This window comes from Felis catus, chromosome D2 (genome assembly GCF_018350175.1).
Source record: "Felis catus isolate Fca126 chromosome D2, F.catus_Fca126_mat1.0, whole genome shotgun sequence".
In the NCBI taxonomy this organism is placed as follows: Eukaryota; Metazoa; Chordata; class Mammalia; order Carnivora; family Felidae; genus Felis; species Felis catus.
This window is the reverse complement of record NC_058378.1, coordinates 13491940-13510620: the sequence shown is the minus strand read 5'-3', so window position 1 is coordinate 13510620 and position 18681 is coordinate 13491940. Positions and strand designations below refer to the sequence as shown.

General features: G+C 36.4%; 1 protein-coding gene and 1 non-coding gene across 5 annotated transcripts in view; one reads left to right on the top strand and one right to left on the bottom strand.

Annotated features, from left to right (window-relative positions):
• The window catches only part of ARID4B (AT-rich interaction domain 4B), a 153955-nt gene that overhangs the window by 75799 nt on the left and 59475 nt on the right, over nucleotides 1-18681 (bottom strand). For all 4 annotated transcript variants that reach the window (XM_023240382.2, XM_011287214.4, XM_019814300.3 and 1 more), the window contains exons 3-6: nucleotides 10494-10604; nucleotides 7352-7417; nucleotides 3651-3741; nucleotides 909-988 (exon numbers count right to left, since the gene is read on the bottom strand). In XM_023240382.2, coding sequence (XP_023096150.1) covers nucleotides 909-988; nucleotides 3651-3741; nucleotides 7352-7417; nucleotides 10494-10604 — 348 coding nt within the window. The remainder of the gene's footprint in view (nucleotides 1-908; nucleotides 989-3650; nucleotides 3742-7351; nucleotides 7418-10493; nucleotides 10605-18681) is intronic.
• LOC111557162 lies at nucleotides 9911-10017 on the top strand. Its single transcript, XR_002737021.1, has one exon. It is a non-coding gene; the product is annotated as a U6 spliceosomal RNA (small nuclear RNA).

The following is an 18681-nucleotide window of genomic DNA, read 5'->3' as shown; positions in this document are numbered from 1 at the left end:
CTGGAGCCTGTTTCGGATTCTGTGTCTCCCTCTCTCTCTCTCTGCCCCTCCCCTGTTCATGCTCTGTCTCTCTCTGTCTCAAAAATAAATAAACGTTAAAAAACGTGCCCTTGTGACACATTCTAGTGAGGAAGGCAGACAATGAACAATTAACTAAGCACATATACATATTCTGATGTCAGAGAATGACACGTGCTATATAAAGAAAACTAAATCAACCTAAAAAGATTAAGAGGAATGGAAGGCACTATTTCAGAAAGGTCAGTCAGGCAAGGCCTCTTTGAGGACAGGCTATAAGAATGTCAGCTAGTAGTAGTAAGGAATTGCTTATAGTTTCTACTCCTTTAATGATGATGGGGTTCCAGTGGATTATTAATCAGACATTTATGGGGCACTCGGGTGGCTCAGTTGGTTAAGCATCCAACTCTTGATTTCAGCTCAAGACATGATCTCACAGTTCATGAAATCAAGCCCCATGTCGGGCTGTGCACTGACAAGCCTGCTTGGGATTTTCTCCCTCTCTCTGCCCCTCCCCTGCTCACTTTCTCTCTCTTGCTTTCTCTCTCTCTCTCAAAAATAAACAAACATTAAAAAAAAAAAAATCAGACATCTGTTTTTTACAATTATTTACAAATTAGAGTCTACATAAAAGTTACCTAAAGATAACAGTTAAGCAAGCTCACTGCATTTTCTTTGTGGACAAATGCTAAAATATTCTTACACCAAAAAAAAAAAAAAAAAAAAAAAAAGTATCACCTAGTACTCAAACAGGATTCACAGATTACATGATAATGGTAAGATGTATTAATGAATTTTCCCGATTAACGAGTCAGTTGCTTGAGAAAGAAAAATATGCTCTCCCTAATACAAAGTATTAAGATACAGTCACTCGTTAAATTACTACTTACTTCACTTTCAGCAAAATGCCTCTCTCCCTTCAGGCACAGGGAAGACCGTCTCAGTGTCTTCTCATCTCCATCATCAAAAACTATGAGGAGGTAAAATTGGAAACTACTGAAGGATTTTTTCAAAGGTTAACAAGATGATATAAACTATCGTTTAATTTTCTGAGGGCAAACAGAACGATTGTTTAAGAAGATTACACTTAAAAATGTAGCTCACATTTTAGGTTTACTAAATGACAACGTTAAATTCTAAAGTATCTTTTCCAATTTCTAGTGATAAAGAAACAATATAGCTGAAATGAACACATTTCCTGACCCAGAAAACACCACATGAAAATAAGAAGCTAGCATTTTAGGAAGAAACTATTTAAATGCTAATTAACCCATCTCAATATTGTAAAGGAAAGGCAAGTTTTCCGGCTGGTAAATACAGACATCCAAAAAACAAGAACAAAAACCAGAACAAGTACAAATTTGTGTATTCAGACTGCGCCTAAAAAAATTATTGTTTTTATTATTTAAAGCAGGGTTTCTAAACCTGAGTACTACTGATATTTTGGGGCAGATTAATTCTTTGTCATGAGAGGCTATTCTGAGCACTACAGGCCACTTAGCAGCATCCCTGGCCTCTAGCCACTAGATGCCACTAGTGGCTTCCCAGTTGTGACAACCAAAAATGTTTCCTGCTAAAGACACTGCCAAAGGTTCCTTGGGTGACAAATCTGCTCCCCACTGAAAACTACTTAAAGTACTAAAATGTCCCAGAGAATTTACTGTAAGTTCACAGATACACAAAATATACATATATTTTATAATTTTAGCATATGCTGACATTCCTCACCAATTATGGGGGAAAAAATAACCCTACTCCAAATAAAGTTACTAAGCTTTGATTTTATTAGAAACAGCACTTTTTGCCTAAGTGACAAAACTGGTTCTTATATATTAAATGAGACTTTGTGAGACTGGATAAATAACTTTTAGTATGTTTTTTAAACGGTGCACATTTATGAGACTGACGACCATACGTAATTACCACCAAACTTACTTCCCAGAATTGCTCACAGTCTTGTAACCTACATAAAGTCAATTTTCTCATCTCAAATTAAAATCTCCCCTAAGTTTTTTTTCTCATCCCACAAAAACATAAACAAAACTCATCTATACTATTTCAAAGCTCCATGAAATTCTGACATCATCAAAGACATTTTAACTAGGTGTCTATTTTCATCCATGAGGTCATTAAAGAATATGAATTATTCCCATTCAATAAATAATGTCAGGATATTTGGCTATTGATTTGGCAGGTAGGGGAAGTCTGACATTTCAAAATGTTCAAAAAACTGAACTGCAGGAGAAATAAAAAGCTATTTGCAAACCAAAAATAAAACTATAAATTGAAGAATACACTGGAAAATAAATTTATTAACACTGACGGAAGGAAGCCCTTTTAAACAAGATTCAACAAGTAAAACTACAAAGGAAAAGGTGATCAGAGGAAAACTAACACTATGAAAATTGATAGCAGAGAAAAAAAGTAAAGCAATAGGAGAAAAATACTTGCAACTAAAGGAACCAAGGGATAATAATATTCAGAATATATAAAGATCTCATATCCTATAAATAAGAAAAAGATAACCATCCCAACAGGAAAAGGGGGAAACTGGAAAGGCACTATAACATGCAATTCAAAAGAGAGAAAATACAAATGAAATGATGTTCCTTTCAATAAATATATGAAAAAATGTTCAGTCTCACTAGTAATCATGGGAGGGGCATATTAAAACAAAACTGAGATACTGCTTTGTATCCAGATGGGCAAAAATTTTATAGATTACCGACATCAAATTTTACAAGGGCTGGGAAAAGAAGTGCACTCACACACTGTCCATGGAAGGGTAAATGAACAGTCTTCCAGGAAGGTGGTTTCCATTACCTACTAAATTTTAAAAGTACATTCATTTCACTTCACTCTGTGTCTACTTCTCAATATATACATATACTAGGGAAAAACAGGAATAACGTGTATTCAGGAGACATTCAATCCACCACTTATTTTAATAGCAAGAACACTGGCAACATCATGAGTTGAAAGTAAACAAAATTAAAAAAAAAAAAAAAGAAGGGACGCCTGGGTGGCTCATCGGGTCCAACTTCGGCTCAGGCATGATCTATGATCTCATGGTTGGTGGGCTCGAGCCCCACATCGGGCTCTGTGCTAACAGCTCAGAGCCTGGAGCCTGCCTCGGATTCTGTGTCTCCCTCTCTCTCTCTGCCCCTCCCCTGCTCACACTCTGTCTCTCAAAAAATAATTGTTGGAAAAAATTTAATAAAAAAAACTTATGGCACATCAAATATTATGAAACATACTACTATAATTAAAAGAAATTTCTCTGTTGCACAACATGAATATACTTACTACTGAAATATACATTTAAAAATGGTTAAGATAGAAAAAAAGTTTCTCTTGAAAAGATACACCTCTTGAAGAGATATATCTCTTGAAGAGATATAACGATATACTTTGAAGTGAAAAAAGCTACAAATTCAACTTTATAATATATACGCTAATTTCAAATTATACTTTATGCACATATTTATGAAATAAACATTTTAAAGACCTGGAAAGATTAAAAAATTACCAGTAATAATATCTTTAGTATTACGGGAGGAACTAAATCAAGGAAATTTTGCTTTATTTGTATTACCTCTGAAAATACATTTTTAAAAGATTTATTCCCTTACCTACAGTGTACCAACTTGCGTCTGTTAATTTATTGATAACAGCTTCCTGATATGCACCATCAAGATTCTTCACTTCCACAATAGCTCCAACCTAAAAAGTTAGAAAAACGTTTAGAAGATAAATGAACAAATCAAAAACTGGCTTTTTTTTTTTTTTTAACTGAGTGCGTGGTGGTGAAGAATAAAAGTAACTAGTGATCTGTGTTAAAGTGCCAGCAGTTTTACCTACCACTGTTTTTGTGCCATCAGTGAAAATGTCAAAAAAGTAAATTCGTAAAAAAGTAAATACTATCTAAATACTGTTGTGAAAATAGTGTTGCCCTTACAACAACCTCCCTGAAAGGGTCTTGGGAGACCCCAGAGGTCCTCAGACCACACTTTGAGAACCACTATCTATGAAATTGACTGCCCTTGCCTCATATTACCACTCCTCTTTCAAAGAGGCTGGGGAAGGAGAGAAACAGTTAAGAGCAAGCTCTGGCATCTCCTTAAGAGTTATAATTTACCACTAATGACAATCATTTTAAATATTTTCCATTCTGATCAAGAAAATGCTGAGAATTACATTTTTATGGTCTTTAACACTACATCAAACAGTTCTGCACAGCAAAGGAAATCATGAACAAAATGAAATGGCAATCCACCGAATGGGACAAAATATTTGCAAATCATATATGTGATAAGGGGTTAATATCCAATTTACAGAGAGAGAGAACTCATATAACTCAATAGCAAAAACAAAAAACAAAACAAAAAAAACCACACCAAACAGTCCAATTAAAAACCGGGCAGAGGATGTGAATAGACATTTTTCCAAAGATGACACGCAAATAGCCAACAGGTCCGTAAAAAGATGCTCAACATCGGTAATCATCAGGGAAATGAAATCAAAACCACTGTAGGTTATCATCTCACACCTGTTAGAATGGCTGTTATCAAAGACAACAAATAACAAGTGTTGGCAAGGACATGGAAAGAAAACGGAACCCTCGTGCACTGTTGGTGGAAATATAAAATAAACTGGTACAGCCACTATAGCAAACAGTATGGAGGTTTTTAAATTAAAAAGAAAACTATGACCCAGCAATTCCACTAGTGGACATCTATCCAAAGAAAGCAAAAACACTAATTCAAAAAGATATCTGCACCCCCATATTCATTGCAGTATTGTTGACAACAGCCAAGATATAGAAACAACCTGAGTATCCACTGCTCGATGCACAAACACACACACACACACACACACACACACACACACACACACACAGGAATACTATTCAGCCATAAAAAGGAAGGAAACCTTGCCATTTGCAACAACATGGATGGACTCTGAGGACATTATGCTAAATGAAATACCAGACAGAGAAAGACAAGTATCAGATGGTATCACTTATATGTGGAATCTAAAAACCAAAACTAATAAAAAACCAGAAGCTCACAGATACAGAGAACAGACTGGTCATTTCCCAACCAGAGGGTGGGAAAGAAGTGGTGAGTGGATAAAATGGGTAAAAGTGGTTAAAAGGTACAAACTTCCAGTTATAAAAATAGTCCTGGGGATATACTGAACAGACAGCAATGGTTACTATAGTCAATAATTCTGTACTGCATATTTGAAAGTTGCTGAGAGTAAATTTTAAAAGCCTCTATGACAAGAAAAAAATTTTAACTGTGTATGGTGATGGATGTAATTAGACTTACTGTATGGATCAAACATCCAATCATTATATTGTATACCTTAAACTAATATAATGTTATATGTCAATCATACCCCTGAAATTAAAAGTATATATGATCTTTATGGTAATAACAAAAAACAAACTTGTTCAAAGAACAGAGTGTTAGCCCCACACAATGCCCAAAGTGGAGAAGGAAACTGGAGAATTACCAAAGCTTTTATCAAATGACTGTAGTCAAAAATATGTGGTACTATTTTTTTAATTTAATAAGTGGTCTAGGTATTATATTTCATGTGAACTCATCTGAAAATACATTAAGATCAAATGACCACCACTTTTGGTAGGTTTATTTCCTCTAAGAGAAACATTTACCCAAATGCTGACCCTTCCTATCAGGTAACAGAAAGCTATGAAGTATTTTAGGGAACAATACAAAATCTACACACACACACACACCCCAATCAACAGATAAAGAAAAATATTTTAACATCTTGACCTCAAAATTTAATATAGTTGCCTGTGTCAAAATCAAAATGGTACTAAGCCCTAATCACAAAGAAAATTGTAATAAAGTAAGAAAAACCAAACAAGTAAAATAAACCAGCTACACCACAAGGAGGTGGGAGCAGAAGGAGAAAAAGAGGGCTTGAGGTTACAAAGCAGTTGCCTACTCTATCTCTTCGCAACACTGAACATATTTTGCAGGTTGTACGAGCTGGCCTGTGCATGTGAACAGGGTAGAGTCAGTGAGAGCCATATGCTGGTGTGCTTATGAGGCAAAAACGTAAACAAGGCATGAAAGTGTATGTATGTGTTCTGAACATCCAGAGGGCACGTGCTACAATCATAAGGTGTGAGCCTATTGGAATTTGGGCTCTGCCGTTACTATCTGGAAAGGCCAGGTTACTGGACCTCCCTTTAGTTTCTTCTTCTGTAAAGAGCTATTATGAGGATTATGTAAGATAATGTGTGCAAAAGATTTAGCACAGTACTAGCACATACTAAATGCTAAATAAATGGTGCCAAGCATCAAAAGTATAGTGTTTCATCTCTTTTGTCCCTGCAATGGTGAATATGTGCGTGTCACATTAAAGATGGCACCTACGAAACAGAAATGGTGGAAAATAATTTTTATATGGCAAGATTTTTTTAGAAATTATAAGCTTTAGTTCTCTCTATTGCCTCCTAAGGCTCTGGGGATCCAATTAAAAGCCTTTAAATCAATCACAAACAAACAACTGACAGATACACATATCTAATTCTCCAAAAAGTACAGCTGCATTGGTAAAGGATTTTTCTTGCATCTGTAAATTCTGTTAGCACTTCTTAAAATTCACCCAGCCAGGCCACTGCCCAATTTTCAGACATTCAGAAGGGCCAAAGAGCCCAGTGGCTACCCACACACTCCCTTTAGCTTGCTCACTAGTCGAGAGTAGAAGAGCCCTTATTTCAGCTACCAGTGAGGAAACATGAACGCAAACAAATACATCTGTATGTAACATGTTCATCACTTTAACTGCCTGATAACCCTTAAAAAATTTTTCATTTGCTTGTAGCTGCTTCAAAGGATTAACACTCTAAAAGCCACGTCTTTAATGTGTTGGGTTTTTTCCCTCACTTTTCACATCATCATGGAACTTAACATCATTCAATCCCCAATTCATCACATATTAATTCTGGAAGTGAAATATGGTAAAACGGACAGATGAGTACACAAAAAGCAGTCAATGCTTCCTGGATGTTCACTTCATTCCTAAATGCAGGTTTTACTATCACATCAGGTTTCAATGAACATTAAATCTATTGTTTTCTACCGGTCTATTCAGAGAGAATTATGTTGACCAACTCAATAACAAAACAGCCAATGAATTAAAAAAAAAAAAATGACCAACTGAAATTATTAATTAATGAAGGAATTAATTAATTAATTAATTAATTAATGAAGGAATGAAGCATTAATGAAGGAATTCTAATGCTTCCAATGAAGCATTAGAATTAATAATGAATAAATAAATGAATTACCTTTAGCGGGCCCTTTATGTGGTCATCCTGAACTTCCACTGTTGAAGAATCATGTCTAAATGTTACCTAGAGATCATAAATTTAATTAGCCACATATACACACAAAATCAAGTGATACAGGCTCATTAATGCATGATTTATGCATGATTTAATTTTCATTATGAGTAATCTAAACTAACCGCTACCTAGTGTATGTAAGATCTCAATCCCTGACTAAGTAAACTGAAATATTTATTATTTAAACAGAAAACTTCCAAGACTAAATTAGTTGGTGTTTCACATATCATGCTCTACTCAACACTATTATTTATTACACTAGTAGTTTAATTTCTTTTCCTAAAAAATGAGGGGGAAAAAGGTAGAGACCTTAGGCAATTAGGTCCTGTATAAATCTGGGAAGGCCTAGTTTAATAATAAGCAGTAACAACAAACATTTACTGAGAGCTAAGCATCAGGCTCAAGCATCAAATGTATGACCTTATTAGGTAGGTATGATTGTTCCCACTTTGTTGATAAGAAAACTGAGGAGCATAAAGAATAAGTAACTGGTCCAAGATCACAGAACTGGTACATGGTGGCACTGAGATTCAAACTCAGGCAGTCTACCTCCAGAAGTTTACTCTACTCTCTATCAGTATAGCAATCAGAGAATGGGAAACCAGATGTAAGGAGATTAAGTTAAAAATACAGTTCAAGTTTAAATATTTACTTAGCTAGTGAAAACTAAGATAGCTTCCAGTATTCAGTATAGAAAAAGTTGTTCTTCCTATACAAAGCAAGAATTCTTACAGGAATTGAAACATCAACATGGTCTTATCAGATATGTAGGATAACCAATTTACATAATTTGCTCACAAAGGAGCTATGAAAAGAGATGCCCGGTACTCACAGCATCTCAGGCGTTTCTGTCTTACACAAAAGCATTACCACATTTCATTTAAATTATGTATTTAAGTATCTCTGTCATTCACTTAGACTTGAAGTCAATTTATGACAGGGATCAGATTTTAACACTAGAGTTTCAACACCTAACATAGGGCTTAGCACACAGATGCACAATAAATGAAAACTGATGAGGAAGAAGTTTATCAACAAACTGTTAAATGCGTGTTAACTTTGAATCATATACAAACTAAACCAGTATAGAAATTTACCACTGTATCTGCTGAGAAAATAATTAACTTTGAATCATACACAGATTTTTAGAGCAGCCAAAAAAATTAACAATTTTAGATATTCGTTATTTACAAGACACACAAGACACAAGGTACTGGTATGATGTACTATCAACAGAGGCAGTAGAGACTAACAGTTTTCTTCCTTTTATTAATAGCAAGAAATGGCAGGAGTGATACATGCCATTTAGCTGCTTCATTCATTAAACAGCAGCATCCAGCTGAGAACTCTATGTCAGGGCTAAAATCTAGCCTGTGCCCTGCAGACCAAAGCATGGGTCCTAGAGTATAACTGCTCCTGTCCAAAAGAAACACCTTTTTCTAACTAATATAAAAGTCTTACCTGTAGGCCATGCTCTGCTAAGGAGACTATCCACCAGGATGGAGGACTTTTGTCTAATTCACACTAAGGTGTTACCTGTGCTGGTAGCAGCCCTGTCTAGAAGAGTGAGGAACCAGATAAAAGGCTTCCTCTTCATTTCTGAGATAGCAGTGGCAAAAAAAAAAAAAAAATGAGTGCTCAGGTAACACCGGTGTGTGAAACCAGAACAGGAAATGCCACTATATGAACACTGTAAGAGTACCCACAAAAATCAAATCACAAAAGAGCTCACACGCACCATGCACGTGAAAACTGAAGGCAGTGGCAGGGCCAAGACTAGATTCCTATGGGTTTACAGTTAATTTAAAGGTCTTATCACAATGGATCTTAACTAGGGGTGTAAGTGACCCAGGAAGCTGTTTTCCACACATCCATGCATAAAAACCTAAGTATATATAAGCAAGGGAAAAACTCCGGAAGAGAATCTGACTCTCCACCAGACATACAACACCTCTATGGCCTGTTTAATAACTGCTGATATTCAAACCAGTGTTTTACGGAGTATCTGCTAATCTGGACTACATAAATCCCTTGAGGACAAAGATCAGGTCACCCTCATAGCCCCACCCTCCTTCCCATCTAACAGGTTACCACTCAGTAAATAACTGACAAATGAATAAACATCTACCTTCAAATATTTTACCTGTGCTATATTTTTCAACACCGATAATTTACCAAAATGTAAACAATTACATTCTGCATTATCTGAGAAAAACACAAGTACTTAAGAAAGATAGAGGATAAGGAAATCAACTAGATCTACCTTATTTTACTGTTATCTAAAATCTCATCAATTATAAATCACATTTCAATTTGATGGTTAAAATGGGAAGGGGAGGTCTAAAATTAAGAATAAACTGCATGACTTCTAAGGTCCTTTCCAGCTCTAAAAGGTTAACAGCACAAACAGTACCAAGTCTATAGCGAAATAGCATTCAAAATACCGATTTGTAATAACCTAACTTCATTCCAATTAGAATACTTTAAAATGCCAAATAATGCGTGCTCGCTTCGGCAGCACATATACTAAAACTGGAAGGATGCAGAGATTAGCATGGCCCCCCTGCGCAAGGATGACATGCGCAAATTCATGAAGCTTCCACATTTTTGACAAAAATCTCAGAAATAGACATTGTTAAAGATCTGATGAGAGTTCATTATGATGCAACTGACAATGAAATTTGGTTATTTCTGTGACATATAACACTATAAGTAATCAGAATGTTAAGTGATGACCTTATACCAAAACATTAAAACTTTAGGAACTGCATATATATTTGGGCAGTTACAGCATTTACCTGTGCAATACAACCTAAGGTTTACCACTGGACGACAGTGCTTTTCCAAGTAACTTAGCATCCCAAATAAAAGGTCCTAATTGGTCAAAAAGAACTTTAAAAAAATAAAAAATAAAAATGAATAAAAATAAAATACCAAACAATGCTTTGTTTTCGGGTATGTGACAACCATTACATAGAAACTAAAGTCATCTTGCAGGGAAATAAAGTCTTAAGTACACTCACCAAATACAAGTTTAAATATCAAATACTGATCGTACAATTTATAAAATCTACATATACTGTACCTTGACTTTGACAAGTCTTTTTGCTGTCTTGATCTTGGCTTCACAAAAGGCTCCTCTGTATTTAGCACTCACATCAGTGCCCACTGTCAAATAGGGAGGCTCATCAAGGGCCTAAAAAATGCAAACAAATATAATTAGATTTAAACTCTAATTCTCTGGTACAATTTGACCTCCGAATGGCAAATCTAATCTTGTTACAGCTACAAGAGTTGTAATAATTGAATGCAATAATGTGTTAGTAAGAACCGTTTGTAAAATACTTTAACTTAAAAATAAGTAAAATCTATGTGTCAAAAACCCATTTAGGGGCGCCTGGGTGGCTCAGTTAGTTGAGCGTCCAACTTCGGCTCAGGTAATGATTTAGCGGTTCATGAGTTCGAGGCCCACGTCGGGCTCTGTACTGACAGCTCAGAGCCTGGAGCCTGCTTCAGATTCTGTGTCTCCTTCTCTCTCTGCCCCTCCCCCACTTGTACTCTGTCTCTATCAAAAATAAATAAATGTAATTTAAAAAAATTTTAAAAACTCATTTAAATGTATATCATATGGGGTGCCTGGGTGGCTCAGTAGGTTAAGCGTCCAACTTCAGCTCAGGTCATGATCTTGCAGTTCATGAGTTTGAGCCCCATGTCAGGCTCTGTGCCGACAGCTCGGAGCCTGGAGTCTGCTTCGGATTCTGTGTCTCCCTCTCTCTCTGCCCCTCCCCGACTCACGCTCTGTCTCTCCCTGTCTCTCAAAAATGAATAAACATTAGAGATATTTTTTTAATCAACATATTTATCATATAAAATAAAAATTCATTTTTTGCTCTATATAAAATGCATATAGTCCATGATATGAATCAGCTTAATCACAAGTTTATCATTCCATCCACCCTTCCATCTACTCATTCATTCAAATATTCACATACTATATGACCACCTAAAGAGAAGGCAGATCCTTAAAAGTTTAAAGTCTAAGAAAATTTCTTTTAATATTTAGACTGTATCTTAGCAGCTACCCAAATTCAGAATAGCTTTGTCATAACCCTATCTAGACAATTCTAAGGCAGAATAACAAAACACAAAGGGAGTGGGAGGAATTACATGTATTCAAACTACTGGAGAAAAAACTATATGAAGATTTCTAATCTGGGAATTCTTAAATACTCTGGCATGGGTTCACTGTTTATTTACCCATCTATATTAAAATTTTTAATTTCTTCACTTAGGATTTAGTTTTATTCTGTGTGTGTGATTTAGTTTTTAATAGTCCTAATCTAGCTGCTCTGACTTTTTACAATCAGGTACATTTCTGTGTAAAATCTAGAAATCTAAGAAGTTTTGCTTACATTCATCAATTTCACAATCAAAGAAAGATTATGTGAGTAACTTTTCCCAAAGTGTTTTACAAGAAGTACTAATATCCTGAGATACTCCACCAACAAGAGAAGGAGGAGAGAATTTGGGAAAATCAGTTTATTGAATAAATCCTTACTCTGCCTCATCATTTCCTTATCTGTTTGTCCAAGGAAACCTTTTTTTTTTCTATTAACATCTATTAACATTCTGCAGAAATTCCATAGAACATAACATAGAAAATGCTATTAATACAGCAGTGAATGATGAAAATATAAATTTCACTTGGGTCTTAAACTCATTCCAATAGTTGTGGCTAATACACATGAGAGTGATAAAAAAAAAAAAAAAAAAAAAAAAAAAAGATATTTATTCCAGGGGCGCCTGGGTGGCTCAGTCGGTTAAGCGCCTGACTTCAGCAAATGTCATGATCTTGCCATTCCTGATTTGAGCCCCATGTCAGGCTCCATGCTAACAGCTCAGAGCCTGGAGCCTGCTTCAGATACTGTGTCTCCCTCCTCTCTCTGTCCCTCCCTGACTCACATTCTGTTTCTCTCTCTCAAAAATAAATAAACATAAAAAAATTTTTTAAGATATTTATTGTAATGTTATACCAAAAGTGATGTAATCAAATAACTGTAGTAACTTTTCCTAAAAGGTGAGAAGTATCATAAACCAAGACAAAAGTGCTACAACTAAAAAATATCAGGGTGACCTCCTCAATGGCCATTTGTTTCACATTCTATTTATTTCACAAAAATATTTTTTAAAAGAACACAAAGCAATATCAAGTATATGGGGTTTTTTATGTCTACGTATTTTTAAGACAAAAAGAGCACAAGTGGGGAAGGTGCAGAGACAGGGGGACAGAGGATCAAAAGCAGGCTCTCTACTGACAGCAGAAAGCCTGATGTGGGGGCTTGAGCCCAGGAACCACAAGATCATGACCTGAGACAAAGTCAGGCGCCCAACCAATCGAGCCACCCAGGAGCCCCTAAGTATGTTGTTTTTAAAATCTACATGAGGGGCACCTGGCTGGCTCAGTTGGTAAAGCATGCAACTCTTGGTCCTGGGGTAGTGAGTTCAAATCCCATGTTGGGCATAGAGATTACTTTAAAAAAAAAAAAAAAAAGGTAAAAAAACAAAAACAAAAACAAAAACAAAAGAAAGGTAAAATGGGGCCCCTGGGTGGCTCAGTCAGTTACACTTCTGACTCCTGGTTTCAGCTCAGGTCATGCATGATCTCACGATTGGTGAGTTCCAGCCCTGCCTCGGGCTGTGCACTGACAGTGTGGAGCCTGCTTGCAATTCTTTCCCCCTGCCCCTTCCCTGCTCACTCTGTCTCTCGCAAAATAAATAAATAAATAAAAACTGTTTAAAAAAGGCAAAAAGAAAAAAAAAAGAAAAAAGAAAAAAAAACCACCTAGGAAAATGCCCGTATTTCAATTCATTTATGTTATGAGTATATACTCTTAAAGAAAGATGATAATTCCTGAAATTCTACATTTTAAATTTGTTGTTATCATTGCCTACAACTTGATAATTCTGTACTGCTCTTGAACCTAAAGTTAATAAATGCATTTTTCTAGTTTATCTGTCTTAGCCCTCTGAAAATACCATTTTCCATTGTCAAAACCTTGGTTAAATTCCAGACAAGCTAGTGGCTTTTTTAGATATCAAGTATATGAAACAGACTCACAGCACTTCACCCAGAAATTTTAAGTAAGTTTCAGAAAGACATCAATTCACTTTGTGGTTCAACTGATATTGTATGTAATTGCTAGAAAAGGAAATGGTGAGCCTGTCTTCACTACCACAGGCTCATTACTCTCTACAACTTGCAAACCTCTCTCATTAACACATCCTGCCTTATTAGTTAGGACATTTATTTTCACAGACAAACAGAATGGTTAAAAATAAATGAAAACTTATGAAGAACGAGAAATTGGGAAATGTAGGAAAAAAACACAAGAAATCAACTCAAAGTTGCACATTTGTGCCTACTCAGAAACAAATATTTAATATGTGATAAGCTTTTTAGATATTTTTATTATAGAGATTGTGAACAAAAAGGGGAATAGAATAGTAATATATTTAGACTACTAGTATACAAACCATTTACATTTTCTTTTCGTTAATATTCATATCAAACCCTAGCAACACTCCCAATGATAGCAAGCTATAAAGATGTTTACTGAGCAGATTTATTCAACTTAAATTTGAGATTCCCCCCCCCCCAAACCAAGACCATCTCACATTCTTTTCTTTTTTTTTTTTTAATTTACATCCAAATTAGTTAGCATAGAGTGCAACAGTGATTTCAGGAGTAGATCCCTTAATGCTCCTTACCCATTTAGCCCATCCCCCCTCCCACAACCCCTCCAGTAACCCTTAGTTTTTTCTCCATATGTATGAGTCTCTTCTGTTTTGTCCCCCTCCCTGTGTTTATATTATTTTCGTTTCCCTTCCCTTATGTTCATCCGTTTTGTCTCTTAAAGTCCTCATATGAGTGAAGTCATATGATTTTTGTCTTTCTCTGACTAATTTCACTTAGCATAATACCCTCCAGTTCCATCCACGTAGTTGCAAATGGCAAGATTTCATTCTTTTTGATTGCCAAGTAATACTCCATTGTATATATACATACACACCACATCTTTATCCATTCATCCATCGATGGACATTGGGGCTCTTTCCATACTTTGGCTATTGTTGATAGTGCTGCTAGAAACATGGGGGTGCATGTGCCCCTTAGAAACAGCACACCTGTATCCCATGGATGAATGCCTAGTAGTGCAACTGCTGGGTCATAGGGTCGTTCTATTTTTAGTTTTTTGAGGAACCTCCATACTGTTTTCCAGAGTGGCTACACCAGTTTGCATTCCCACATCTCACATTCTTACCAACATAAAAATCCATGCAGACAGAAAACAGTAATAATTACCTCAAATATTGTGGGGAGCAAATTATTATTTTGAAGGCTAATAGTTCCCTTCCTTCAAGCTAGAATACATGAAAATGAATTAGCAAAACATATAAAGAAAATGTGTATTAGAAAAATACTTGAGGGGTGCATGGGTGGCTCAGTCAGTTAAGCATCTGACTTCAGCTCAGGTCATTATCTCCCCGCTTATGGGTTCGAGGCCATGTCGGGCTCTATGCTGACAGCTCAGAGCCTGGAGCCTGCTTTGGATTCTGTGTCTCCCTCTCTCTCTGCCCCTCCTCTGCTCATTGTCTTTCTCTCTCTCTCAAAAACATTAAAAAAGAGAGAAGAGAGGAAAAATACTTGAAAAGGGAAACCAAAGTATAATAAACAACTGCTAAATTGAAATACATTGTTAGAACAGTGTTAATTGTGTTAAAGGCTGCAGATGAAAAGCAAAGATCTATGTTCTGAGCTTACCTCTGCCTCTATTACTTTGTTTTGCATCATCTTAGGTAAGTTACTTTTCTGTTCTTAAATTCTCATCATTAGATGAATATAAGAATTTGAATTTTGAATACCTTTGTCTAACAAGTCTATCTCAAAGCATTGGGGTTACAGAGATAATCAGAATGGGATACTTTTAAGACACATAATCATCTAGAACTGAAACTATGCTAACCCAAATATGAATGAGAATTTCTCATGAGAAAAACAAATGAAATCCATAATCTACCTACACGTTCAGCTTTGTGTGCATATAAAGCAGACTAATAGCATAGGCTTTCAAAGCAGAAAGATACGGTCCCCAGGTCAATTCCGTACACTAACGATGAATTTTTGTAGACTACCATATCTCTCTAAGCTTCAGGTTCTACATCAGGAAAACACGGTCAATATAGAAAGCACTCAATTATGATGCCTCAAGTATTTAGCTATTAACAATTACTATTACTATTATGAAACACTCAAGGTGGACAAACAAGTCATTAAACCAATGTAAGTTCAGATTTGGCACTCCTCCTTTTTTTCTTTTTAAAATGCCAAGAAGAAAACCTCATTTTTAATGATCGCTCATCGTAAGTCCGTGCAAATGGAAAAGTTACATCATTTTCCTCACCTTTCCAACTAAGGTCAATATTCTCAGAATATATTATTTTTCAGTATGAAATCTAATGAGAAAATACCACAGGATTATCTGGCAATATGTATATGTCTTTAAAACATTACTCTATTTCTAGAAATACAAAAATAATCAAAGATATTTATATGTTGTACATATAGAAAAAACATACATAATAAAGACAGGAATAGCTGTTAAAAGGAATTAAAGAGAACAGAGGGGCGCCTGGATGGTTCAGTCGGTTAAGTGTCCACCTTTGGCTCAGGTCATGATCTCACCGCTCGTGAGTTCAAGCTCTGCGCTGGGCTCTGTGCTAACAGCTCAGAGCCTGGAGCCTGCTTCAGACTGTCTCTTTCTCTCTGTCCTCCCCCACCCCCCACCCTGCTAGTGTTCTTCTCTCTCTCTCTCTCAAAAATAAGTATACATTAAAAAAAAAATTTTTTTTAAAGGGAATGGAATGGAGGAGTATGTATATGAAAATCTGCCATTCAAAATAAGTGTTCCTATTTTTTAAAATTGTTACAATTCACATGTATTCTTTGCTTTTTTAATTTTTTTCTTTTGAGAGAGAGAAAGTGAGTACACAAGCAGGGAAGGGGCAGAGGGAGAGAGAGAGAATCCCCAGCAGGCTCCGCACTGACCCAGGCGGGGTTCAATCCCACAACCCTGGGATCATGACCTGAGCTGAAATCAAGAGTCGGTGGCTCAAATGACTGAGTGAGCTACCCAGGCGCCCCCCATTCTTTGCTTTTTAAAATGTATACTAACAAAAGGAGGGGTGCCTGGGTGGCTCAGTCGGTTGAGCGACTGACTCTTGATTTTGGCTCAGGTCATGATCTCACAGTTCATGGGATCGAGCCCCACCTCTGACTCTGTGCTGGCAGTGTGGATCCTGCTTGGGATTCTCTCTCTCCCTCTCTCTCTGTTCCTCCCCTGCTTGCTTGCACTTGCTCTCTCCCAAAATAAATAAACATTAAAAAATAAGTAAAACATATATTAAGGTACATTTCAAACATACACAAAAGAATATGGGACTATAATAAATCCCCCATATGCTCATACTCTGGCTCCCACAATTATCAATGCAATTTTGTCTCATCTATACTCCTACCTATTCCTTCCAAACAATGATTATTTTGAAAGAAACCCCAGATATTACATCATTTCATCAGAACAACAGTCAGTTGTGATTATGGGTTACTTTTATCTTTTCTATTAATACTTTTCTGTACCCTCTAATGTACTTAGAATGACTATATTAATGAGACTCAGTACAATATAGTAATTAAGAGCATAGGTGTTTGGTTTTTTTTAAGTAGGTTCCACGCCCAGCATGGAGCCCAACGAGGATCTTGAACTCATAACCATGAGATCAAGACCTAAGCTGAGATTAAGAGGTGGACGCTCAACCAAATGAGCCATCCAAGTGCCCCAAGAGCATAGACTCTTGAGTTAGATGCTTACGTTCAAACCTATCACTTAGTAGGGAGGTGACCTTGGGCTAGAACCTCTGTACCTCAGGATATAAGAGTGACTATCTCACAGGGAGAAGAACTGAAATGCTACATGTAAAGTGCTTAGAACAGACTGTTAGTATTAATAATTTGGGGGAAAACCGGGCTTTAAAAAAAAGTTTTTTTTAAGTCCTATACAAAAGAGATTCCACACAAATAGAACAGATGACAGTTTAACTGTGTATATATATGGATGAGGGAGGGGAGAAAGAATTTAAATATCATCCCCCTGAGGCGCTTGGGTAGCTGTTGGGTAAGCAGCCAACTCTTGATTTCATCTCAGGTCATGATCTCCCGGTCCTGAGATCGAGCCCTGCGTAGGGTTCTGCACTGGGAGTGGTGCCTGCTTAAGATTTCCTCTGCCCCCTTCCACACGAGCACGGTCTCTCTTTCTCAAAAATAAATAAATAAAATTAAATACTATCCCCCTTATTCAATTCAGAAATAAAGTAATCCTCTTGCCTGCAGTAGCAACAAGAGGTTAAAGTGTCTGTGGGGATGTTCCACTAAGAAGTACATCTCACCCCTTTAGTATGGTGGAAAGACAACCGAGACTATATGCCTACTCCACGGCTACCGTACTTTAGTCCAGAAATATACAAAGAATTATGTCAGGAGGTTAACTAAGATTCCATGCACCAACACTGCCGCTGTTAGGTATACATGTTGTAAAACCAGAAAAAAAACTCTTACCTTTTTTTTTTTTTGCTCTGCTTCTCTGATTTTGGTCAATAATATGGACCTTCTCAGAGGCTAAACTAAAATGTTATTATGTGGCACCTCCATGCCCAAAAGGAAATTAAACTACTAAATTACCATCCCTTTGTTTAGCAAACAGAACAGTTCTCTTGTTGTCAAGGCAACAGCTACCTCACAGTTATTCAGCCTTGCTTGAACAATTATTTTTCTAGTCAATCTACCAATGTCCTAACTGGCACCTAAAAACCATTGAATTCCAAGGGAACACTAAAAAGCGTAAGCGATTTTTAAATTAGCTATTGGTGGCTAATAATCCTTTAAGAAGCCAAAACACCAGTGAAACATACAAGTGCCCAAAGGAATCAACAGTAATTTCTAATGTGCCTTGGGCTGCAGTACGCCAAATATTTGAAGTAAGCTTTAGAAAGACAATAGTTGAATCAATTCTCCAAACGGCTAATAATATTCAGTTATTCAAGATCTATTTTTAAAAAAGCAAAACACGCCTGACGACATTTTATTGAGGTAGTTTCTTTAGAAGGGTTAAGTATTCAAACCGGTTTGGCAGTGCTGATGCAGCCAGGAGAAGCAGAAC